Source organism: Monodelphis domestica, chromosome 2 (genome assembly GCF_027887165.1).
Source record: "Monodelphis domestica isolate mMonDom1 chromosome 2, mMonDom1.pri, whole genome shotgun sequence".
Classification (NCBI taxonomy): Eukaryota; Metazoa; Chordata; class Mammalia; order Didelphimorphia; family Didelphidae; genus Monodelphis; species Monodelphis domestica.
Window position 1 is genome coordinate 406,291,440 of NC_077228.1, and position 27,702 is coordinate 406,319,141.

Here is a 27,702-nt window from a genome sequence, read left to right on the forward strand (position 1 = left end):
TCTGGCAAGGAATCAATGTGTGCATGTGGTCGTGGGAGGCAATTAAATTAACTTGGGAAGAAGTTTGAATGCTTCCCTTTGTAGGTAAAGATGGTGCTACTGATCTTTCTATAGAAGATCATATGCTTTTAATTACTTTTTTAAAGATGATGATGGATTTCTGTTTCAACAAAATGCCAAACCCACATCCGCATTTGTAAGATAATTGGCTAAGGTTAAGGGTACAAGTGGTCATAAAACCTCCTTAAGCCAACTTTCACCACTGAGAATCAACTTGTGATTTTAGTCTCATTAACACCAGTCTCTAACCAACCAAAGTAAATGCCCATAACCTGGAAACTAATTTGCTCCTGGTTTCATTTTGCTTTCAGAATGTTGATTTCTGTTGTACTGGGGTGTGGGTGGGGGGAATTTGCCAGGCAGACACACTGTTATCTAGTCATTCATGAATGAGGTTTGGTAATATTTTTAGCTCTTTTGTGACTATACCAAAAGACAGAACAAAAATTTGTGAAAAAAATAAGGAAGGAAAGAAGGAAAGGATGAAGGAAGGAAGGAAGGAAGGAAGGAAGGAAGGAAGGAAGGAAGGAAGGAAGGAAGGAAGGAAGGAAGGAAGGAAGGAAATAAGGAAAAAAGGAAGGAAGGAAGGAAGGAAGGAAGGAAGGAAGGAAGGAAGGAAGGAAGGAAGGAAGGAAGAAAGGAAGGAAGGAAAAAAGGAAGGAAGGAAAAAAGGAAGGAAGGAAAAAGGAAAGGAAGGAAGGAAGGAAGGAAATAAGGAAGGAAGGAAGGAAGGAAGGAAGGAAGGAAGGAAGGAAGGAAGGAAGGAAGGAAGGAAGGAAGGAAGGAAGGAAGGAAGGAAGGAAATAAGAAAAGAAGGAAGGAAGGAAGGAAGGAAGGAAATAAGGAAAAAAGGAAGGAAGGAAGGAAATAAGGAAAAAAGGAAGGAAGGAAGGAAGGAAGGAAATAAGGAAAGAAGGAAGGAAGGAAGGAAATAAGGAAAAAGGAAGGAAATAAGGAAAAAAGGAAGGAAATAAGGAAAAAAGGAAGGAAATAAGGAAAAAAGGAAGGAAGGAAGGAAAGAAGGAAGGAAGGAAGGAAGGAAGGAAGGAAGGAAGGAAGGAAGGAAGGAAGGAAGGAAGGAAGGAAGGAAGGAAGGAAGGAAGGAAGGAAGGAAAGAAGGAAGGAAGGAAGGAAGGAAAGAAGGAAGGAAGGAAGGAAGGAAGGAAGGAAGGAAGGAAGGAAGGAAGGAAGGAAGGAAAATTTTAAGTTCCTACTATGTGCCATGCACTGTGCCAAGTTCTTCACAAAGATTTTCACGTTCAATCTTCACAAGAATCCTTAGAGGTAGATGCAATTATTATCCCAATTTTACAGTTGGGGAAACTGAGGCAGACAGCTGCTCTGTGACTTTCTCAGGCAAAATTTGAACTGAGATCTTTCTGACTCCAGACTCAGCACTCTTTTCTATTGTTCATCTAAATGCCACTAGAAGGAAAGTAAAAATTTCCTTACAAGGAAAGTAAATTTTATACTTTTTGATCTAGGACTTGAAAGGACCTAAGATGGCAAGTGAATCCAGTCTCCACACTTTAGGTGAAGACATTGAGGCACTGAGGCTTTAAGAGATGTAATAAAGATCAGGTCAGTAGCACAATTTGAAACCAGATTCTCTGACTATTGCGAGCCATGCCTCCCAGATAAATAATGATAACAACCTAGGTAGGGAATGCCCTCACATTATTCTGTTAAAATACAAGATTTTTATTGTTGGTGGTTAGTCAATTGTTTGGTTTTCCACACTTGGGAAATAGTGTGGATAAAAACCACATTACTTAGTCTATGGAATATGCATAGATAAGCACTATTTTCAGTAAAAATACATATGCATTTCTTGTCAAGGTGACTTAAATGGATCCAAAGCTGAGGAGGAGAAGGCTAGGTTGGATTACATTTGGGAGACTGAATGATGCCTTCAATGAATACAAAATACTTCTGCACGAGCTCATTTCTTTTATCAGTATTCTTCCAGGAATGGTCATGAATTTCAGGACATCATGATCTTAGGAGAATCAAAATTGCAAATAACCCAGAGAAATAAGTATAGTGGACATAAGTAGGCTACATATAGTACAATATATTGGAGATGTAGTATAAAATATAATATCAGATGTGCACAATTGACAAATAATATGAATCTATCACGTAATAAGAATGAACAATAGATAGACATATGTATCTAATATTTTAATAAAAGAAAGCATTGACAGTGTTGGGAATTATGAAAATACAAGAAGAATTATACAATATAAGGAGATATTGAAGAGTCACAAGCTGCATCAATAGATCATTTGAACAAAAATTATATCATGAATATGCCCACATACAAAATATTTTTACATCCTACTTTTATTATCATTTTCCTCAATTACTATTGAATTCAATGCTTTTAGTGAATATTTCAATAATGATTCAAGAGTTTTATTCTTTTCTGTTAAAAAAATGTTTTTCTCTTATAAGAAATATAAACAGCCAACTTGAGATTACACTCCAAAAGCTCACAGTTTTTCGGCTGAAATCACCATTGGAAATTTATTTTTAAAAAATTGATACTGAACACTGTATAATTATAATGACCATGCCTGTCACAAGAGAAGAGATCAGAAAATGCATCTCCCTTCCTTCTTTGGACTGTAAGTACGTAAAACTGTACAACTCAATTGGTGGTGGTTAGTTTTGCTGAATTCTTTTTTTCTCCATAAAAAAATATATATTATTGTTACAAGATAGGACTTCCTGGGTAATAGAGGGGAACAAGATTAACTGGGTGATGAACGCCATATAAAAATGGAATATTCAATAAAATATGTAACTAACTGCAAAAAAAAGAATATTATTCACTTATCTAAATCCCTAAAGGAGTATTTCAGTCATCATTCATCTTTAATAATACAGCATCTTTCTTTGGGCTAGCATGACTGCTAAGGTCTCTTAGTCTATTCCTTGTTCCAACTCTCTTTAATCCTTATTCTCTCCACCACATCAAAGTAAAGAGGTTAGGGAGTACAAACAAAACTTGTCTGGAAGTCAAAAGATTTTTGTTGCTACTTTGATGCATAACCTTGGGCAAAACCATTTATCTTCTCTGAGCCTCAGTTTCTTCATTGATAATAAAAAGCTTATATTTAATAGTCTTTTATGATTATAGAGCATTTTGAAAAGCTATATATCTTACCTGATATTCTCGATATCCATCTGGCATAGTTGGGGAAATTATTATCTCCATTGTACACAAGAGGAAACCAAGTCTTAAAGAAATTAAATGATCCAATCTAGGTCTCTGTGAATTTTAGCCAAGATCCATTTAAATCTTCTGAATCCAAGTCTTGGCCTTTTTCCATTACACGATACTATCTCACAAGATAGTACAGAGGAAAATAAAGCACCAAGCCTACAGTCAGTTCAAAGTGACCTCAGATACTAGCCCTGTGATCCTGTCATTTCTCCCTGTTTGCCTCAGTTTCCTCATCTGTCAAATGAGTTGGAGAAGGAAATAGCAAACCACTTGAATATCTTTACCAAGAAAAATCCAAGCAAGGTCAAGAAGAGTTGGGCAAAACTGAAATGACTGAATAATGAAATCATGTCATTGTAAAAATTAAATTTAGTCTCTAGTAATAGAAATATTATATTTTATGAGGTTTATTAAGGATTATTAGAAATCAAGGAATAAAGAAAATACAAACAAGAAAACCACATGCCTAGGGCTGATTAGCCCATTCAAAACCCCCACAGGCTTACCTTACCCACTACATCATTGTAATGGAAGAGGGTGAGGTAGGCAGGCATTACTCAGTTTAAATACTAATTGTGATTTCACCCAGGTGGGGACTCAGATGAGATTATAGGGAATTCTGGGAAGTACCAAGGACTTCTGGGGATTGAAGTCTAGGGTTCAAATTTCCATTTTACATCATGTAGTGCCTTGCTCTGATCTTTCTTCTTTCTGTGGGAAACATTCTGTCTGGACATTCTGTTATCAGAGTCCCTAAATCCACTCAGGTTTCATGATAATTGGAACAAAACAGTCTTAACAGAGGAGGGAGAAAAGCCCATCCGAGATTGTGTATTTCCCATCCTGCACTCTTTTCTGATAGGTACATCCTACTTATATATCACCAGGATGTTCTCCCTGCCTTAAAACTCTTACCTACCTCCTCACTTTCATGGATCTAGCAGTCTTGTCCTATTTGGCAGGATTTAAGACCTTTAGTTAAATCATAATTAAAACTCAGTCCCTATGTATAAAGACCACAGCCACCACCATTTCTTCCTACCAGTTTGCTTATCTAACTGGGACTGTGCCTGGAAGTTGGGTAGAGGGAAGAAACAGTAAAGACCTTAGCAAAAGAGATTCTACTATCTTCCAAGTCAGCTCATTCCCCTTTAGATAAGTCCAATTCCCAGTATCAAGAATACATTTCTCTCTCACAACTTCCATTTATTAATCCTATTCAAAACAAGCATACTCCCTCTTCTTCATGACAGTCCTTAAATTCTTGAAGATGTCTATGACATTCCTAATAACTCTTCTTTTCTCTAATTCAAAATCTCTCATTTCTTCAACCAGTTATTATATGAAATGAACTTTTTGTTTTATTTTGTATTTTTCATTTGAAATGAGCTTTAACACCTTTATCACACTTTCTTTCCTTCTTCCAGATACAATCTGCTCAGTTTACTTTTGCATTGTCTTCCTTCAATGTACTATAATCTCTTTGAGGACAAAGACAGTCTTTATTCTTTTCTTTTCCTTTTTTTTTTAAATTTGGATTTCCAGTGTTTAGTGTAGCTAATACATATAGATAGCATAGTGGATAGATAAAGTGCCAGTTCTGGAGTCAGGAAGGCTCCTCTTCCTCAGTTTAAATCCAGCCTCAGATTCTTTCTTACTAACTGTGTGACCCTGGGCAAATTACTTACCCCTTTTTGCCTCAGTTTCCACATCTATAAAATGAGCTGGAGAATGAAATGGCACACCACCACAGGATCTTTTCCAAGTAAACCCCAAAGGAGGCTACTAAGAGTTGGGCATGACTGAAAAATTACTGAACAACAACAGAAGTGTTTAGTGCAATGATATTTTTCATTAATGAAATTATTGTTTCTATAATTTTTTCTTTGACTGATTTTAGCATTATATTATTTAGTTTCCAATTAATTTTTATTTTTTTCACAAACCCTTGTTGATTATAATTTGTATTGCTTTATGGTTTGAAAAAGATGCATTAAATCTGAAAAGGATGCATTTCTTATTTCTGCTTTTCTGAAGTTGGTTGTGGAGTTTTTATGCTCTAATATATGGCCAATTTTTTTTTGTGTAGAAACCATGTACTACTAAAAAGAAGGTATATTCTTCTCAATTCTCAATTTTCTCCAGAGATCTATTAGTTCTAACTTTTCTAAAAATTCATTCACTTCCTTTACTTCTTTCTTGTTTATTTTTTTTTTATTTACCTAGATCTGAAAGAGGGAAATTGAGGACTCCCACTAATATATTTTTACTATTTCCTCCTGAAGCACATTTAATTACTCATTTAAAAATCTAGCGGCTACGCCATTTGGTGCATATATATTTACTATTGATATTACTTTATTGTCTATATCTTTTGGCAAGGTTTAATTTCTTTCCTTATCTCTTTTAATCGGATCTATTTTTTTACTTGAGCTTTTCTTGATGTCTCATGAAGTCATTAGCTTTATTATCCTATTCTAATTCTAATTTTTAAGAAATGATTCTCTTCCATGAGTTTTTGAACCTCCTTTTTATCTGGCCAATTCTGGTGTTATTTTCTTCTTGCATTGATTTCATTTCCCTTCCCCATTTTTTCCCTGTCTCTTTTAATTGATTTTTTAAATCCTTTCTGAGCTCTTTTGGAGTCAAAGACAGTTCAGAGTTTATTTTAAAGCTTTGCATGTGTTTGCTTTGCTTTCACTATTCTGATCTGTGCTTGTGCCTTGCTCTTCTTTATCTCCATAAACATTTTCTTTGGGTAGGTGTTTTGATTTTGATGTTTGCTCATTTCTCTAGACATTTTCTTGACTTTAACTTTTAGCTTAAAAATGGGTTCTGTTCTCAGGGTAGAGAAAGTATTCTCTTAAACTTCAGTTTTTACTTTATGCTACCCTTAGTTCTATTTCTGAGTTCTGCAAGTTTCAGTTCTTCCAAAGTGGTATGATTGTCTTCAGGCTGGGAGCTCTGAAAACTACCTCCCACTGCTGATTCAATCACCCCAGATACTATTGATGGCTTATAGGCACAGATCACTATAAGTGACCCTGTGCTAGGGCTCAAAATCCAGCCTCAGGTGTGGGGTTGGGGAGTGGCATTGGGTTAACTCTAGCCTAGATCTGTTTCTTTCTATCAACCAGCAATAAAAGATATCTATTCTACCATGTTTTGAAATGTCCAGTAGGTTGCTGGTATTATGGCACTGATGCTCAGGAATGAGTAGTCATCTGCATAGAGGTGATAACTGAATACATGTGAGCTGAAGAGACCAATCAATCAATAAAAACGTATTAAACATCTGCTATGTGCAAGGCAGTCTGCTAAACTATGTGTTGGGAGCTGTAAAGACAGTCCCTGCCCTCAAGGAGTTTATAATCTAATGGAGAAGACAACAGGCAAACAAATGTATACAAAGTCAGCTGTATACAGGGTAAACAGGAAATAATTAACAGAGGTAGGGAACTAGGATTAAGAGGGGTTGGGGAAGACTTGCTGTAGATGGTGAGATTTTAGTTGAGACTTAATGGAAGCTGTGCTCAGCAGTCAGAGAAGAGAGAGAGAGTTCCAAGCAAAAGGGACAGCCATAAGGAATTCCCAGAGATAAAAGATGAAATGTTCATGCTGGCCATTGTCAGGGTACAGATCAGGAATAAGGTGTAAGAAGCCTGGAAAGGTAGGTGTTTTATTTATTCTGATTGAATACCTAGAATAAATGCTAAACAAAGCATTTTATTTTTGCTCCTGGAGTCAATAGGAAGCCACTGGAATTTATTAAAAAGAGGTAACAGAATTGAACCTATGCTTTAGGAAATTTTAGTGGCTAAATAAAGGATGGATTAGATAGTCTTGAGGACTGACCCACAAGCTGGCCACTGCAAAAATCAAGGCATGAGACCATGAGGGCTTGCATTGGAGTGGTTGGCAGTTTCAGAGGAGAGAAGATTATTAGAGGGATGTTGCAAAGGCCTTGGCAGCAATTCGATATAAGGGTGAAAGATGAGGAATTCAGGATGACCTAAAGTTTGTGAACCTGAGGGACAGAGAGGGATTGCCATCTACAGTAAGAAGAAAAGGAGGAAGTAAGAATTAGCAGGAACAATAAGTTCTGTTTTGAATAAACTGAATTTAAGATATCTGCTGGAAATCCAGTTCAAGATGTCTGAAAGGCAGTTGGAAATGTGAGATTAGAGGTCAGCAGAGAGAAAGAGATTGAGATAGGAAAGGTGGTCAGTCTGGAAAGATAGGTGCTATTGGATTGTGAAGAGCTTTAAATGACCAACTGAATAATTTTTAATTTTTTTTCTAGAAGCCCTGGGAAGCTGCTGAATTTTCTTTAATAGGAAATAAAATACCCTAGTAGTTTAGGAATATTAATTTGGATGTTCTCTGGGGTATAAAGTGTAGGGAGAGAAACAATGAAATACAATCAATTAAGTTTCCCTTACAATGATCAGATCATTGTTGTCATTGTTGTTGTTATTTTTTTTAATGATGGGAGACTTCTTTTGGAACTAGAAAAAAGTAAAACCTTAGATTATTTTGGAATCCATTTTATTAATGTTTTCTCTTCTTTTTAAAGAACAAGCCCTTTGTTCTAAAGGTTCAATACTATTCCAAAGGAAAACAAAGAGAATCATGGGTCATATTCCTGGCTAAATAAAAGTTTGTTGCAACACGGGGGATTCTCAAATTACTGAGAAAAAGATTTGGGCAGCATCCAGAAAATGGTTTGAACAAAGTAAAAAGACTACCTCTGACTTAGGATAAGCCAAATCTTAACTGAAACAAAGATCAATAGGAAAAAAATACTATAATACTTGTGTGTATATAATCTTAATAAACTTCCATAAATCTCTCAAAATAAAACACTGATGAAATGATAGAATAAGGGTAACTTTCATGGAGATTAAGAAATTTAATTTGGCAATGTGAAAGTTAATGAATTGTGGTCCTAGTGTGAATTCCTTAAAATTATCCATCACTAACCATGGCACCTGGGTATGGGTAGGGAGAAAATGAAGTATTCAATTCGCTATTGAATAATATTTTGGTTCTTTGCTCCAAGTGTCAGTTTTGACAAAAAGTATCTGTTGTGACTTAAAAATTCTTTTTTTTTTAAATCCTTTATCTTCTGTCCTAGAATTGATACTAAATGTCAATTCTAAAGCAGAAGTGTTAAGAGGGCTAGGCAATTGGGGATTAAGTGACTTTCCTAGTATCTCACAGGAAGGAAGTATCCAAGTTAAAATTTAACACAGATTTTCCTGATTGTAGGCTTGCCATTCTATCCACTGAGCTACCTAGTTGCCTTGAAAATTCTTAATAATCTATCTTGCAGCTGGTCAAACCACTTCAAAAAATAGTAATTTATATCCTGTTCTTCTGTTCAGATACCTACTTACACTTTCTTGGATATGTTTTTCTTTTCTTCAGAAGATACACATGAATTATTTGATGTCTTAACTTGTCATTACAACTGAAAAAGAAATCAGCATTAGAGAGCCTTACTTGTAATTTAAATAATCACTCTTCTAAATTTTCCAGAGATGAGTCATAGGTTTTGGAGCTAGCAACTATATTTCTTATAATATTTACTGTAAACCCTTAAAATTTTGTTCTTAGGGCTGGCCAAAGTGGGAATTACTACCCTTTAACATTTACTGAAAGACCCAGTTTAGTCCTAGAAATTCTCCTTCTAAAACAAATCGAGGTTTTCTTCACATACATGGTGCACAGGAAATTGGGTTTACTTTCCACCACTTATGTTTGACACAAAAAATACCTTTCCTACACAAAACCAACAAGAAGCCAACTCTCACTAATTAACTGACCAACCTCTTAAGAGCTTGCCAAGAGCAATGGTGCCTGGTTCGTCTTTTTCCTTTTTTAAAGAAAGCACAATGGGTTAGTTATTCAGTTCTAATATATATATATATATATATATATATATATATATATATATATATATAATGTGTGTGTGTGTGAGTATGTATTTACTGCTAAGATTTTGTGGAGAAAGCAGTACTGATATGGAGATAATAGCTGCTTGTAGGAGCTATTAAAATTGTAAAGTGGGGAAAAGTAATTTTTTTAAAAAAGTGAAACCAAAAAAAGTAGATTATGTTTTGCATTGATGCAGTGTTTAACTTTGAGAAAGACTGAATTGCCATTGGCTATCACAAGTATTTATTTCATATCATTTTGTATAGGCAAAATGAAATTATAGCCATTTATCTTAAATCTTATCCAAAGGAAGCTAAAATAATTTTAGGTACATTTTGTCAACAACTTATCCCAGTTGTTCTGCCTGTACATTTTGGTTCATATGTTCCAAACATCAATGTAGTAGGGTTATTCCTGGTCCCTAATTCTCTACTTACCACTCTGAAGACTTACTCAGTAAACATGATAACCACCATGATGCTCTAATCCTAAATTTTGGCTACTGCCTCTAGATATAGCTGAAACTTGTATAGGGAAGATGGCCCTTTGCCTATGAGCTCCAAAATCTAAGGGGAATCATGTTTCTTCCTGCTAGTTACTACAGGGAAGAAATTACCATCTCTGTATCTCATGCCTTTCCTCAAAATTTTCTGCTGCTTGGCATCATCACTCTCCCACTCTAGCATCTGATCACCATAGGATTACTTCTCTCAAAAGGACTACCTACTCTCTCATTTTCCCCAAGGTGGTATGGGTTCAATCCATGCGTTCAAACCTGGGAGGGTTTCTACCTTCATTCAGATTGTTCTTCTTTTCCCACTTCATCAACTGTTTTTTGCCTTAGTGGTAGACCAGCTGTTCCATTTAGTAGCATCTAGATTTAACATGCAAATTACCATTCATTTTAAGAAGACTAAATCAAGTCAAGTTAATATCTATATTTTGATTTCTTGTATGAAGGGAATTGGGGCAGCTAGATGGCTGTAGCTTCAAGACTCTGAGCAAGTCCTCACTTAACCCTATTTTGCCTTAGTTTCCTTATTTGTAAAATGATCTGGAGAAAGAAATGGCAATTGGCTTCAGTCTCTTTATCAAGAAAATCCCAGTCAGACATGACTGAAATTCCTGAACAACAACCATTGCAGGGAATTAAAACTTTTTCTAGAAGGAGGTATACACAGAAACAAGTCCCAGGTCACAATGCTTTAAAGTCATGAATCCCCTTTGGGAAGGACTCTAGACTCACAGAAATACAAATACTCAGCATTGGAATGGATTTGAGACCACCTAAGTTGGAATATCAATACCCTCTACAGCATTTCCCCAAAGTCATCATTCAGTCTTTGTTTTAAAGTCTCCACTGGGGGGGGGGGGAGAATCCATTTCCTCCAAAAGTACCTCATCCTACATTTGTATCACTTTCATGATGAGGAACTTTTTCCAAGCTTCAAATCTAAATTTGTCTCTTCTTAACTTTCACATGTCATTCTTACTTCTGTCCTCAAGGCCCCAGCAAAATAAGTTTAATCCTTCTTCCAAATGAGAGCCTTTAAATACTTGAATACTTCTACAATGCCCCACCAAGTCTTCCACTCTCCAGGCTAAACCTAAATTCATCGTATAAATATATTTCTCTTAAGTGGAAAACTGAGTTTTGATTTGGATCTCAAACTAAAGTACCTCTTAGTTTTGATCATATAACTAAGACACCCCCACTGACCTTGCTGCACATACTACACTTAACAAAGCATAGGAAAAGAACATTAAAAACAAAAAACAATTCTCTAAAGAGAAAGCCACTACCTATGCAATGAAAAGAAATCTTCTGGGAGAAAAAAAATGATATACACAAAACAATTATTGAACAAAAGACGGTATTTAATTAGCCAAAATTGGAAGGTCAGAGAATATGTTTTAGGATCACTTCACTTCATGTATTCAAATTCAGCTTTTGACACTTAATAGCTGTATAAAGAAAAGAAAATCACTTAACTGCATTGAATTTTTTAATCCATAAAATGAGGATAATACCAAGCCCTACCTTGTAGGACTGTTGTAAAGATCAAATACATATGAAGTGCTGTGTAAACCTTGGAATTCTATATTGGTGACTGTAATCATGTGGATAGATTATAGGATTCAGGGACTGAAAACACCTTAAAAGATCACCAGTCCTACCTTTTCATTTCATAAGTGAGAAAACCGAGACCCAAAGAGGTTCAAGGGCTTTTCCAAAATCACTAAGTATTTGCACAATAGAACTGGGAACAAAAGTATAGCAGTACTCCGCTACAAGGATCATATACTATGACTCAGGTTTTATACCAGGAATGCAGGTTGGTTCAATATTATTGACTATATCAATAACAAAACCAAAAGAAACAATATGATAATTTCAATAGATGCTGAAAAAGTTTTTGGGAAAATACAACACTTATTCCTATTAAAAATACCAGAGAATATTGGAATAAATGGAACATTCCTCAAAATGATAAATAGCATGTATCTGAAACCATCAACAAACATTGTGTTGGGGATAAGCTAGAAGACTAGCCAGTAAGATCCAGAGTGATACAGGAATGTCCATCATCACCACTATTCAATATTGTACTAGAAATGCTAGCTACAGCAATAAGAGAAGAAGAAATTGAAGGAATTGGAATAGGTAACAAGGAAATAAAGCTATTACTTTTTGAAAATGATATGATGGTATACCTAGAGAAACCTAGGGAATAAACCAAACAAACAAAAAACTATTTGAAACAATTAACAACTTTAGCAAAGCTGTAGGACACAACAGCATTTCTCTATACTGTCAATAAAGCCTAATAACAGAAAGAGAAAATCTCATTTAAAATAACTGTTGACAATATAAAATACCAGGGAATCAACCTGCCAAGACAAACTCAGGAACTATATGATCACAACTACAAAACACTTTTCATACAAATAAAGTCAGATCTAAACAACTGGAAAGCAAATAACTGCTACATGGTTAGGTCAAACCAATATAATAAAAATGACAATTCTACTTAATTTCCTTTTCAGTGCCTTATCAATTAAAGTACCCAAAAATCATTTCATAGTTAGAAAAAAATACTAACAAAATTCATCTAGAAGAACAAAAGACCTAGAACATCAAGGGTATTCATGGAAAATTTGAAGGAAGTTGGCTTAACTGTAACAGATTTAAAACTACTATATTACAAAGAAGTAACTATCAAAATAATCTGGTATTGGCCAAAAAATAGAATGGAGGATCAGAGGAATAAATTAGGGAACCAAAATGCTTTTGGAAAAACTCATTTATGACAAAAACTATTGGGAAAACTGGAAAGCAATATGGCAGATATTGGGCATAGACAATGTATAATTGAAAATGTTACTCAAAAAAAGAACTACATTTCCCAGGAGCCCATTGATTTCCTGTCATTTCCTATTTCCTGTAGATAGGGGATATGAGGTGGGGACGTGGAAGGTCCCACCTCTTTACTTCTGGTCCAGAGCTTGGTGGTGGTAACGTGGGTGTTTGAACTGGCTGAACAGCCACGGGTCTTTATTTTGTATCTTCTTTATTCCTTGATTTCTAATGATCATTTAATAAATCTCCTAAACTATAATATTTTTATTATTAAGATATAATTTAAAATTTTACAACCAACACCTCATGCTATATATCAAAATGAAGTCAAAATGAATATGAGATTTAGAAATAAAGGGTGATACCATAAACAAATTGGAACATAAAATAGTTTACCTGACAGATCTATGGATGAAAGAATTTAGATCAAATAAGACATAGATAACATATTGAGAGGGAAAACAACATAACTTTGACTATATTAAATTTAAGTTTCTGCACAAACATAATCAATGCAACCAATATTAAAAGACAAGCAATCCAGAAACCATTATATACAGCAACAGAAATATTGTTTAAAGAATGACTACCAGGTAAACTGGGACTCTAAATACAATTTTTATAAAATAGCAATGTTATGTTGCATCCTTTTTATTTTTAAAGAGGAAAAGAGTCAAGAAACTGAATCCAAGACACAATTTAAATTATCTTTATTTTGGCTGCATAGTTACATTTCACTAAATTAGTTAATTTTATTCGTTTCCAATTAAAGTCTTATAGCTTGTCATGTAAACAGTGCATTCACTATTAAACTGCTGTACAAGAATATTATAAAATACAGAATCAGAATTGAAAGTTTTCACTTTACAATATCTCAGATAATTGCACTAAAACAACGTTGATTAAAAAGGGTAGTGGGTTCATTGGCAAAACACTCAATCCCCATTCTAATAAAAGGATGGTACAAAATGGCACAAACAAGAAAAAAAAACAATTAAACTGGGGTAAACTTGTCAGTGTGTTACTTATTGATAGCAATTTTGATCCATGAAAATAGTCACACCCCAGCCAGGGAAGATAAATAAGAAACCACCAAAAAACTTGGGGGTTGTTTTCAGGGTAGTCAGTCATACAGCAAGTTGAGCTCTCTGGAATCCAAAAATTATTAGCTATAGCATTTTCATAGTTTTTCTCCAAATACACAGTAAACATATAACATATACAAAGATTATACTTTTCCAAATAGAATTAAGAGCTAAATATGGCCTACATAATCACCACTGCCCTTCACTGTAAAGGTATTTACCAGGCACGCTATAGCAAATGCTTAATAAATACACATCAGAAGTATGAGACAAATTAACATGTCCATATATTGTTTTTCAGGGTCAATATGAGTATCAAAAGAATGTGTCATCTAAGAAAGAATATATTGGCAACGTATGTCTTGAACTAAGGAGCACAGAGACATGTTAACCAATTTTTTACAGTTGTGTGACAAAATTTTCTTCACTATTCCAAACAGAAATCAAAATTGAATATTTTCCTTGGGCCAAGAGAAAATTAGGTACAAGTATGTATGGCAAGAGAAATGTACATATAGAAGAGTCTTTAATAACAAAAACTAAATTAAGAATCAACAACTGAAATAATGAGCCAATCTGAGTCAATGTGCATATGGACAAAAATTCAATAACTGTTAATCTGAGGACTACAACAGCAAATTTAGAAAATGTTTCAATATTAGAAAACATTACATTTAAACCAAAGGAAAGTTCCCCTCAAATAAAAATGACAAAGTATGGAAACCATCATTTACTCAACAGCTATACAATGGTAAAAACTATAATTATAGGAATTTTCCTACATAATTTAGATGGTGTAGTGGAACAATGCCCTCCTTCTAATTATTTTTCAAAGCTCCCCAAATGATGACTCCAAGAATCACCAGTCCAATGACAACAATAAAAATGATGATGCACAGGGTTTTTCGGGACTTGCGCTGCAGGTAGAAAACAAAAATACAAGATGAAAACAGTCATCTTGTGGTTTATCTTTGTAAACCTAAAATACAGTCCTTAATTGCAGTTAACAAAAAAATAAACCTTACATACCAATTCTGTCTTATTTGGAGAAAAGGCAATATGATTACACTTAACTATCTTTTCAAATAACATTTTGAACAACTCTTCAATATCTGTATTGTCATTGCTTTATTAAAATATTCTGAGTTAAAATTAAAATCAACTTTCTAATTCTTCACTGCAAAAATTTCTCAAATTTAAGAAACTTCTCGGAAGAGACCAAGTGGGTTCAATTTTTAAAAAAAAGAATTTAGGAAACACTTGGATGGCATTTTGGGGTTGAAATTACTTATATTCTTAAAATTAAGCACAGAAATAGATATTTGCTGAAGATAAATATCAGAATCCAAATTAAGATTATCTGTACAAAGAAATACTAGACATTCTCCCAATAATATCTGCCTACAATGTAAGGATGCTCATATTACCATGTTACCTCTATAGAAATGTTAGCTATAATGACAAGACAAAAGGAATAAGCATACACAAAGAAGAAATGAAATTATTGTCATCTGATGGCAATATAACAGCATACTTAGAGAGCCCTAGAGATTGCATAAAAAATTAACTGAAACAACAACTTCAACAAAATAGCAGGCTATGAGCCCATTGGAACTTTTTTTTTTATATTACTAATAAAATTTAGCAGGGAGCAATTGAAAAAAATACATTCAAAATAAGCTATAAAACCTTTAAAATACCTAGAGTCAACCTATCAAGACACATTGAGGACTTAAATGAATAAAAGTACAAAAATTATAGAAGTAAAAGAAGATTTAATAGGGAAGATACTGACTGAATGCCTGGACCATCATAATATAATAAAAGATAAAATTACCTAAGTCTTACCAATAAGGAGTAACTTTAAAAACTAGATAAAATAATCAAATTCATCTGAACGAATAAAAGATCAAGAATCTCTAGAAGAAATTTTTTTCAAAAGTAGAAATGATGGGATCCTAGTATCAGATTTCAAACTATAATGAAATAATTATCAGAACTAGTTAATACTGCTTCAAAAATAGAAAAGTTGATAAATGGAACAGATTAGTTATGTGAAGGAAAGCAACTTTGAAAATTTTCATAACTCCAATCAATGCAAGTGAGCAATCATGACCACTTCAAAAGATGAGTAATGAAGCATTTTTTCCCATTTTTTGGCAGAGATAAGATGGGCTAGAAAGTCAAAACAAGACATATGTTTTTAGACATAGCCAATGTGTTAAAGGAATTTGTCTGACTATGCTTGTTATAAGAGGGTTTCTTTTTGGGAGAAGGGGATGAATTAGTAGGAAGTGGTAGAGTTGCAAAGAAAAAAATCAATAAAAAATATTTTTTTAAAAAGCTAGAAAAAATCTTCAGGAAGGGAAAAAATAGGATAATTTTATTACTGCCTTGCTAAGCTTAATGCATACAAAAACAAAATGTATATAACAAAAGCTCATGGTTTTATGTATAATACATTTTGTCCACCTTTGTATCTTTTTATGCTTCCATTAGATAAGTTCGTTAAAAAAAGAAAATAAAAAAATTAAGTTGTCATTAAACTCCCTTAATAATAGTAGTTTCTAACTTTTAAAATTTTATGTTCTCAAGAAATTAGTTGGGGAAAAAGTGCTTTTCCTTAAAATATTAGCATTTGCACAAAGAGCAGAGAAAAGAATGGAATGAAAGAACCACAGTGAAACATTAGACTTGAGGGGCTTAAATTCTGGCTCATGAACAGGTGAGGGAGGAGCTGTAATGTCAAAATCAATCATTTTTTCTAATATAAACATACGGTTTGTCAACATCTGTCCCATCAACACTACAGAAGCCAGCTTAAAAGTTGTAATCCACAAAAAAGTGTAAAACCAAAAATTCCTAGGTGATACATCAGACAACATAAGACATCATGAAGCTGCCCTTTCTCATGTCCAAGGTTAAGAATTGTGTTCCATTTCTTCAATCTGGACTCAGAAGCAGATCTTACATTCTTCCATATCTTGAAATATCACAACAATATGCAGGAGTCATTTTTCTTATTTTTAAAAAGAGTAGAAAGATTTGTTAAATTTACTCCAAGAGGAACAGGAATGCTAAAAAGGCCAAAGATAAGCCTTTAAATTGTAAGGACTCTAAAAGAACCAAATGTATTAAATTTAATGAGATTTCCAAAACTGTTATTTTTTTAAAAATAAAATTCTACCATTTGCTAAGATCAGAGAAATGATGAATCTTTGTGAATAAACAACAGTATCTCATGAGATAATGAACCTTAATCTGCTCTCACATGGTCTGTTTTTCTTTCAGATACTAAACTTACACTAAGCTTCATGACTATTTTCTATTTTACTATTTTACTCTTAACTTTGCTAGGGAAAGTTCTTGGCTATTTTTATAACGAGGACTTAGAGCAACTTTCACATCATCTGAGATCATTCAAAGCAGAATGAATTTAAAATTCAGAGCTCTAAAGGAAAAAAAAATATCGAAATGCCTTCTCCTTCCAAGTTCAATTGGCCATTGTCACCTCTCAAATCCTAAAATGACTTTTCCCTGTTTTTATCTTCCTGAATTGCTTTTTAACTACCTAGAGAACTGCTTTTATTTGAGGGAATTAAGTATACATATAAAATATATATATAATACTCATATATATATATGTGTATATATATATATACACACACACATATATATATATAATTTTTTTTTAAATAAAGGGATTGCTAGCTTGAACCCTAAGGCTTTGAGTGACCCATTGTACCAGATGTACTCTGAATAAGAAAACTTCTATCAAACAAGTATGGTCTTTTTTCTAGTCACTTTTTAAGAATTCTCTAGGACCAAATTTCTCAGGTTACAATTCTGTAAGGCTCTTTGCATATGTATGAGCCAGAATTCAGGCCCCTCTGCTCCAATGATTCACTGACATTCTATTATTCCACTTTTGATTATATACTGTCTGGGACTCTTGAATGAAAGTGGAGTGATTTGATTCTTTTGGCAGGTTGGAATAGGGAGGGAGATTCTCAAAATTTTGGGGAATGCTTGATAAGAACTTAAAGCTTTGAGTAAGAACTTGTCCTTAATATTCCCTCCCCACTTCAATTCTGTTTTAAGAAGAAGAGAAACAGAGATACTAGGAGATACCTAGGTTCAAGAAATAGGTTTTATTTGATACCTCTGGTTTAAAGAATCAGAAGATTATATGCCGAGAGCTGGAACATGAAGGAGTTTAGTCCAATGCTAGACAATCCTACAGGGTTTAAGAGAATTGGAATAAAAGGAATTGAATTCAAGTTCCACTGGAGAAGGAAATGGCAAAGCTGGATTTTAACTCAATTCCTATGATTCCAAGTTCAGTTATCTTTCCAGTCATTCTGGACAGCAATTTGGAATTATTCAAAGAAAGAGACTACTAACAAGTTTCTCTAACCCTGTAACTCCTGAAGCAGTGATTTTATTTTTGCAAAAATAATCTAATATACACTACCATTTACATATGAATGGCACTAGTCCTTTCCCATTTAAAACATGAACTAGTAAAATGCCCATCATACATTGGCAAAACCAATAATGCTTGGTTGGGTACCACAGAGCTTACCCAACTATCTTTCCATCTATCTGCCAATGTGCATGCAAAAACCCAGGGGAATCACTCTAGGCTGGAGAGCAGCAATCTCCTTGGTTCCTCAGGCTATTAAACAATCCTGTGAGTACCACTGTAATGCCCAAGGAAATAAACAAAAAGAGAAGGGAGAGGGAAGGCTAGGAGGCTCAGTGAATACAAAGCCAGGTCTGGAGACAGGAGGACCTTGGTTCAAATCTAGCCTCAGCCAATTCCTAGCTGTGCAACCCTGAACAAGTCACTTAACTCCAATTGCCAAGTCCTTATTGCTCATCTGCCTTGGAACCAATACTTAGTATTGAGAAAACTTCCAATCAAACAAATATGGTTTCTATCAATCAGTCTATTCTAAGATGGAAGGTAAGGTTTTTTTTTTTTTTTAAGAAAATGGAGAAAAAGAGGAGAGAAAAGAGAAAGGGAGGTGATCTATTAATAGGGAGTAGTGGAGTATCACCTGTATTTACTATAGTTAAATGAGCTCCCTTGTCCAATTCAGCTTTTACTTCCAAGGAGCCTCTCTTATTGGAAATAATTGTGCCTACAGTCAGCAGCCACGCTGATGGCATGAAAAGAAATGAGTTATGACACTGACCAGCCCTCTCTACCCATTCTTTTCTATTCCATTAAACTCAAAACCTCCAAATTCCCTCTTCTGTAACTTTTTTGTTTAAAACTTGATTTGAAAAAGAGAAACCAACCAAAAATATAATTAGATTAATATTAGACAGTATAACAGATAGAAACATATGAATTTGCATCATTACCTGATAATTTGCAGCCCTTGACAGCTGCTGGTTTGCCTGCTGGATGTGTACCTCAGCATTTTCTACATTGGCTTCTATGCTGTCTTTAGAAAGACACAGACAAGCACACATTAATTATATTCTCCAGTTGCGCATTTTCCAAACCTAGAGGGACCTCCTCACTCAACCAACATCACTGAGGTCTTTGATTTTAAAAAAAAAACAGAATCTTTATTCAAAGCTGACCTCAGTTCCAGGATTTCTGATTTCTGGTTTTGAAAATCTAGAGGTTATGATTTATCATTTATATGTCTCAAGGCTGATACCAAATAAAATGAATAAAGAGTGAAATGTGATTGCCTAGATTTGTAGTGGGATCCTAGCAATCTCTAGTAACTCCATCAAAATAAAATACCAAATGTAATTAATATCAAGGCTTATTACCACATAGAGCCTAATAAATCATTCCCATAATTGAAGTCTTTACCAAATAGAAATATGATCCCTCCCAAGAATGACACCTCACTCAGGACAAAGAAAATATAGCCACCAAGCAGAATCTAGAACATACTTGGTTTTAATAATAATAGATATAATAGCTATAACTTACATAGTGCTTTGAGACTTTGAGAGATATAATAGCTTTAATTTATATAGTGCTATACATATACTATCTTATTTGATTTTAATAACTAAATATCTGCCCATGTAAATGTAGTCTATTTCAGATGGCAAATCCCTGAATTAGACACGTTCTATAAAATTTGCTTTTTTGGATTCCCCCTCATAGAATCCCATGTAGAGAGATATTTGATAATTAGTTAAGAATAAAAAGAAGAGAGAAGTGTGTAATTCACCAGGTGATCAGCCTCTGACTAAGCCTTAAATTCTCAGCATTTTTCTCAGGGTCCTACAGAAGTAGTGAAAGGGAGCTACAGTGACCAGTCTTAGTGTGTATGTCACACAGCAAGTGTTATAAAGGTGAATAATGTGGCATCAAACACGAATTGGATCTGTTTTTGAATCATAGATTAGATCACAGATTAAATCGGGAAGGGACCTCAGCTCATTTAATTTAATCTTCTTATTGTGAAGATTGTGAAGGCCCACATATAGTAAATAGTACAGGCAGGATTCTTTCCTCTGTACCATGTTACCTCTAATATATTATCTGGCCTATTTCCAATACAATGGAAATAAGTCAGTTACAGGACTTTCATGAGAGTAAATTCAATTTAAAAATCATTTGAAAGCAATAAGAAATCATGTTTATTTTTAAAAGACAACTGTAGTTTAAATATAAATAAATAATTTTCTTCTTTCAAAAGAAATCTGGGTTATTCCACCAAATCTCAAGTTTCCAGTCAAATTTAAGTCAGGGTGATCAGGACAAAGTTAACTGTCACATTAATTCAAGTAGAGTTTGGAATGGAGGATAGGAGGCTTGGAGAAGACCAAAGTCAGGGCTACCTGAAGGCAGCTAAGACTGTGCCCTCTTAGAAGCAGCAGCATCAGGAGAAGGTTCCCTCACTGAGCCTCCTGACTGCTGCCTTTCACTACTGTTGGCAATAATTACTGATGCCTCCAACAAGTACAAGCCCAAACAAAGTCTGTCCCTAGCAAAGTGTAGGATCTAAACAGCACAGTCATCATAAAGGAGGGGTGCAGTCATGGGGTTAATATATTCCCCCAAGGGAGCCAAAGGAGAGGAAAAGTAAGGCTGCAGAGAAACAATTTGTGAAGTCAACCTTATGTTGACACTTCTAAATTACATGGACTTACCTATCACATCTCCTTGTTCATGAATCATCATTCCTAAATCCTTAAATATTTCATTTATATCCATAATATCAGCCTGGAGGGAAAGGATATAGTAGTTGGTTAAGTAGCAGAAATGAAGACCTCACACCACCCCATTCCTATCATCTTGCCTCACCTCTACAAAAAATATACGAAAGAACATGTATCAACATATGCTTAATCTATAGATTTGGACAGAATATATATAATTCCAAAGATAACACAGATGATTCCAGGGGAAAAGTTACTACCGAATAACTGAGAAGCCACTTATCACCAGAGCCCAGATCTCCTGAGGTGTGGTATATAGTGGCTTTTGATCATCTTGTTCATATCATTCCACCATGATGGAAATTCTTGGAGCTCCAATGACCACCTAATACTTCTTCCTCCTCTATTAGAAAGAAGTATTAACTTTATTTATACCCCTTTTTGAACCTGTTTTATTACTGTCATCTAACAATTTTACCCTCTTTGGAAACCACGTCTACTAATGTTTTTCAGTCATTTTTCCATTTTGTCCAATTCTTCATGACCCCATGTGGGGTTTTCTTGGCAAAAATACTGGAGTGGTTTGCCACTTCTTTCTCCACACTTGATCTTAGCCAAAAGTCCAAGAAGCCATCCAGATCATTTTACAGATAAGGAAACTGAGGCCAAAGGGTGAGGTGATTTGCCTAAGATGTCACACAGCTAGTAAGTGTTTTGAGGCCAGATTTGAATGGAGGAAGATGGATCTTCCTAGACTCCAGGTCCAGCACTCTATACACGGAGGCATACTTATATTAACTCTCTTTAAAGCCTCCATAATATACTTCTACCACATCCACTACCATCATCCTTACTGACTTCAGCAACTATGGAGATGGCTCAGATTATAAGCCTCTCTCAAAGAGGGTACGTATCTGGGATATACTAAAGAACATGATGATTCTTCTAAAATGGAATAACCAGTACCCAACATCATGACTCATATGGGGATAAATGATATTGCCAGAAGGAATTCAGAAAGCACTATTAAGGGATTATAAAGTTATGAACAAAAAACCCAAGATTATAAGGATACACAGGTGGTACTTTCTCCACCACTGCCAAATGAAGAGAGAGGCTTCATAAAAGACTCACATTTCAAATTTAGGACCATTAATTAGGAATATGGTGTATGAGAACAAGATTTGGATTTCTGGACCACAGTGTGTAACATACTAGGGTTAAAAGCCAATCAGTTGAACAATAAAGATGGGGAAAGTATACAGTACAGTTGATGATCATTAATGTGAAAAAAGGGGGCATTTTTTGTTTTTTGGGGGGGCATTATGAGCTAAATATGGGGCAGGTAGGTGGTGTAATGGATAGAGTACTGGATTTGGAATAAGGAAAACTCATTTCCATGAGGTTAAATTCAGCTTTAGACACTTAGTAGGTGTGTGACGCTGGGCAAGTTATTTTTTTTTAAACCCTTACCTTCTGTCTTGGAATCAATACTGGGTATTGGTTCCAGGGCAGAAGAATGGTAAGGGCTAGGCAATGGGGATTAAGTGACTTGCCCAGGGTCACACAGCTAGGGAGTGTTTGAGGCCAGATTTGAACCCAGCACCTCCTGTCTCTAGCCCTGGCTCTCAATCCACTGAGCCACCCAGGTGCTCCCTGAGCAAGTCATTTAATATGCCTCAGTTTCCTCATGAGTTGGTGAGGGAAATGGCAAAGCACTCCCATATCTTTGCCAAGAAAATCTCACTTGGGATCACAGAGAATCAGACATAATTAAAAATGAATAACAAAAAGCTCATTAAAAATAAATAATATAAAAAAAGGAAGCCCTAAAATAAAAGTTAAGTCCATCTTTATTTCCAATCATAAAAGCATTGTATCTAGAACAGCAGCTCTCAACTTTTTGGTTCCCAGAATCACTTTACACTTTTAAAATTAGAGTACCCCAAAGAGCTTTCCTTAATATGGACTCTACCTATCCATGTTAACTATATTAATGAAAATTATTTCCTTTTGTGATTTTAGTCAATTTACCAGATAGATAGATAGATAGATTGTATGTATATGTTTGAGGTCCTGATTAGCATGTATACACCTTCATAATACTACATATTACTAAATACTATATATAACTTAACTAAGGTATAACAAAATAGTAAAATTTCTAAATGATCTCTAGTGGAATGTATTTTTCTTTTTTAAATTATTAAATTTATTTTTTCAGTTACATTTAGAAACAATTTTGGGGGAATATTTTTTTCTACTAGTGACCCAATTATTGTTTCCAAACACTTTTTAAGCACCCACTATATGAAAAACATGCAAAAAGTGTTTGGAAACAATAATTTTCTCCTACTACTAGTAGTAGAAAAATACATTCAATGAGAGGTCATTTAGAAAATTTTATATTTTATTGTACTTTAGTTAAATTACAAATATATGACACCATAGCATTATGAAGGTGTACACATACATACACAGACATATGTATACATACATACATAAAGGACAGAGAGGAAGTAATGGAAATATTTCATATAGTTCCAGATCAAAGTAATCCAGTGGAGGCATGTGATACTAGGAACCTGTGTAGGCCATACTGCAAGTAGATTTGGCTGTCATGGGAGAAAAAGATAGCACAACTTACTTCTAGTTGCCTAATGGAGGATTCCCTCTCATGAATAAGGCGGAGATCATCTTCTGTAATGTCTTCATCCTGCAGTTGAGTTTGGGTTTGAGTTTGACTACAGAAAAAAGGGAGGGAAAACACAGGTTGGATTAAAAAGAAAACACAACAAATTGGACTCCCATTTTATGTAAGAAGATTGACTTGTTTAGAAACTTTTCCTTTGCCAAAGTCAGAGAATTGTTCATATGAACATGTTAACTTCAATAATATTTTATTAAAAAAATAATTTTTGGCATTTGTTTTCTAATCTTTTGAGTTCCAAATTCTCTCCCTCACTCCCATCTCTTCTCTCTTCCCTGTGGTAGCAATTTGATATAGGCTAGACATGAGCTATCATAAAGAATATACAAAAGTTTTCTTAATATGCCAAACTAACTAGTCTTTTCATGGACATATCACGTTAATTCAATTCATATTAATTTAAGTCTCATTTTTATAATTCTAATAAGTATATTTGGAAACTGAGCATTTCCTAATGATTTAATTCATCACAGATTTAGAATACTTTTAATTTAAAGAAACAGGTACAGTTACCAGTCTTTAACAATAAATTATTTGTAACATTAATTTCCACCAAGCCAAAAATACTTTTCACCCAAGGATTCATCTTTTTTTATTTTAAAAACATTTTCCCATGTTTCATTTTCTTTCCCTCCCCTCTCCTGGATCCAATAACCATTTCCACTAGGTTATACAAATGTTATCACTTATACCTATTTCCATATCATTCATTTTTACAACTGAGTAATTTTTTAAAACCAAAATCCCAAATCCTATATCCATACAAATAAATAATAGGTCATTTGCTTTTCTTTTGTGTTTCTACTCCCACAGTTCTTTTTCTTGATGTGGATAGCATTCTTTCTCATAGGTCCCTTGGGAATGTCCTGTATTTGCAAAGTCCATTACATCCAAGTGTTTAAAAGTATTTTAAAGATAATAATTGTTGTGAAAAGTTTTCTAAAAGAAATGAATGTTTAACATCTGGCTTCAATTTATTATCATCTTTATGAGATGTTACATTGAGAGTTTTAATTTAGCTCAGAGGGTTTCATTTCACTACAATAGTTACAAATTCAAACATATCTTTTAATTAACATAATGGAAGGACTCTCACCTACCTTTCCCAAGACACGAGTTTCCCATCTTTAGAACCATCTTCAGGAAAACCACCCTGTGTGATTTAATAAGATTGAATGTGAAGAGGAAACAGAAGACAGAATAGAAAAAAAGCAAGAGAGAAAAAAGTTATGGCTATTTTACTAAAATTATGGAAGTTATTGTAAACAGATACTTAGTTTATTTGGTATAAGCCAGATTTTTTAAAAATTCAACCCCCTATTAGAAATACAAAAAACTTAACTTGGAAATGTATTTGTAACATATGCTATGTGGAACAAATTAATAATCGTTGATATATGATAAATACTGATTTGTTAATGTAAAATAGTTCCCTGAAACTATTCTCAACATTGGTAATATGTCTATTCCTTTTCTAAGACAATTTAGAATCAGCTTAATTCTGAAATATTTGTGGTTTTACTTTGGATTCCCAATCAATCAAAAGAATTATTCACAATTATATTAATTTAATTTGTATTTATATAATTTATATGCACATATAATTGCCTTGAAAACTTTTTATAATAACAATCATACAACCTATAAAGTCAAATGTTAACCTAATTGGTTTTGTGCATAAAAATGCACTATGAAATTCAAGTTTAGGGGTGAATTATCTCTAAGCAGAAGGTGCTCTAAGAAGAGCAATTATTTGAAGAATTCAGAAATGTACTAACACACAGACATAATAATTATAGAATGCAAATAAACAATGTAGTCGTTCTATTCCCTTCATTCTATAATTAGTCAGGGAAAAGAAAAAAATACAGATGGAAAGCTTTTACTTTCAATATGTACTTAATCTACCTGCCTCACAATTTGACAACCTGCCCCCCCCCCCCAAATGGATTTCAGTAAAATGTTCACCTTGCATATTGGTAGGCACTCACTTAACATTTGCTGAATAGATGAATTTCCCCCCCAAATAAATGCTTAAAGACTGCTATATGTACTGAAGAATAATTAGAAAGGGTCATGAATTTTCAGATACTTACAGAGACCCTTGAACTGGCTCTGACTCTGGCAACAAAATCTTTCTCTTTTTCAGCAGCCTGTCTTTGGACCTTCTGGAAGTTTGTTAGTGATGTTGTGAATTCAGCAACAAGGCGATCTTTCTGTATTTTTCTTTGACGCTGCAGAAAAGAAAAGTAGGTTTACTAGAAATAAACTGTCTAGCCCACAAGATGTGTTAAGATTTTGTTGTTTTTTACTATTTCCAAGTTCATATTTAGTCATTTAATGAATGAACTTTCCATTGGCAAAATACAAATTCTTAAGAACATGAGGTCATCATTTATCTTTGAAATGCCTTTTGCATCTAGCACATTACTTTTTATGTAGAAAGAATTTCTTAACTTTTTTGTTGAATGAAGAAATGAATGAATGATGTTTTATTAGCATCGCCATGTGCTGTGCATTTCCAGGTAAGTTGGATTTCTCACCTCATGACTACTAGGCAGGTGGATGTTACAGTAGATAAGGTGCTGGGCCTGGAATCAGGATGACCTATGTGCAAATCTGACCTCAGACACTTAGTAGCTGTGTGACCCTGGGCAAGTCATTTAACCTCTGTTTGCCTCAGTTTCCTCAACTGTAAAATAAGGATAATAACAACAAGGTTGTTGTGAGAGGATCCAATGAGATAATATTTTTGTAAATGCTTAACACAGTGTCTGACACATAGTAGGCACTCTATAAATGTTTATTCTCTTTCCCTAAGTAGCACAGGTATTAGAGTCCTGAACTTGTGTCAGGAAGATTTGAATTCAAACTCTGACTCAGACTAAATACTTAACCTCTGAGGTGTCTTGTTTCTTCAGCTGGAAAGAGGATAATAAAAGCACCTACCTCACTACCCCAATATTCTCATATTGTGAGAATAAAATGAGATGACATAGAAAATTCTTTGCAAACTTAAAATTTCTATGTAAAAGCTAGTTGCTGCTGTGAATTTCTTGACTGCTACAAATAGTTTAAGATCCTTTTCTTAAAAAACAAACACAATAATCTTACCTTGGTAATACCTTCCAAGTCCACATTATACAAGGAAAAAAATATAAGCAAAAAACAAATCCCTAATCCATAAGGCTTGAATGACAAAGTTTCTGGAGAACCAGGAAAAGAAACATGAAGTGTCTGATTAATTATGGACCAGGGTTATTGCTTAGTAATAAGATTTTTCTTTATGCACTAACTTCAAACAACATTTTTTTAATGGTCATCAATGTATTATTTTTTTTAATTACTAATAAAATTTATTTCCAGGCATCTCAGCCTCTTCCTCACCTCCCCACACCATAAAAGGCACTATCTGGCAATATATTAATTATATCTATTGTGTTTCCATGTTTCAGTTCATTCTCTGGAGGTGAAGGTTCACAAATTATTCTTAAAATATTAAATCTACAGATGTATATAATGTTCTCTTAGTTCTACTCATTTCATTCATGTAGTTCTTTCCAAGTTTTTAAAAAAACTTAACCTGCTTATTTTTTCTTATGGCACAGGCCAATGTACTATTAAAGCAGATAATGATACACTTTAATAATTCATTTCACTGTAAATACATTACCAATATATCAAAAATACCTGTTCACTTGGGGTGGTGGGCAGCGATCCAAATTCTTTTATGTACTTATCTGTTTCTTTGGCAAGTTGGTTTGTATACTGTTGCTTCTGCTGCCTAGTGAGAAAACAAAATTATTTGACTATTAGTCAAAGAGTCCAGAAACACATTTAAATTAAAATGCTGCTACTCAAACCAACTCCAATAAATGAAATTCTGCAGCAGAATTGTTTAAAGATTGACCTAAAATATTGTAAAAAAATCATACTGCTAGGTCTATTACATGATAAATACCAAGTAGCCATTCTGCTTAGTGTCATTAATCACTTCAAAGTAGAAATAAAAACTAGTCAGTGACCTGAGAACCACAGAACATCAGAGGTGACAGGGGCCTCTGAGACCACCTACACTCGCTCTGCCATTTTATTGACAAAGAAACTTTGGGCCAGGTAGGACAAGTAACTTACCTGAGTACAATCATCTTGTTAGCAACAAAACCTGTAC

At 34.2% G+C, this 27,702-nt stretch overlaps 1 protein-coding gene across 3 annotated transcripts in view; it reads right to left on the reverse strand.

The window, feature by feature from the left end:
* Positions 1-13,286: 13,286 nt before the first annotated feature.
* The window catches only part of STX7 (syntaxin 7), a 65,750-nt gene continuing 51,334 nt past the window's right edge, over positions 13,287-27,702 (reverse strand). For all 3 annotated transcript variants that reach the window (XM_007484573.3, XM_056818798.1, XM_007484574.3), the window contains 7 exons: positions 27,222-27,315; positions 25,628-25,765; positions 24,632-24,684; positions 23,469-23,565; positions 20,813-20,885; positions 19,052-19,134; positions 13,287-14,595 (listed from right to left, as the gene is read on the reverse strand). In XM_007484573.3, the coding sequence (XP_007484635.1) occupies positions 14,497-14,595; positions 19,052-19,134; positions 20,813-20,885; positions 23,469-23,565; positions 24,632-24,684; positions 25,628-25,765; positions 27,222-27,315 (637 nt within the window). In that variant the 3' untranslated portion in view covers positions 13,287-14,496. The remainder of the gene's footprint in view (positions 14,596-19,051; positions 19,135-20,812; positions 20,886-23,468; positions 23,566-24,631; positions 24,685-25,627; positions 25,766-27,221; positions 27,316-27,702) is intronic.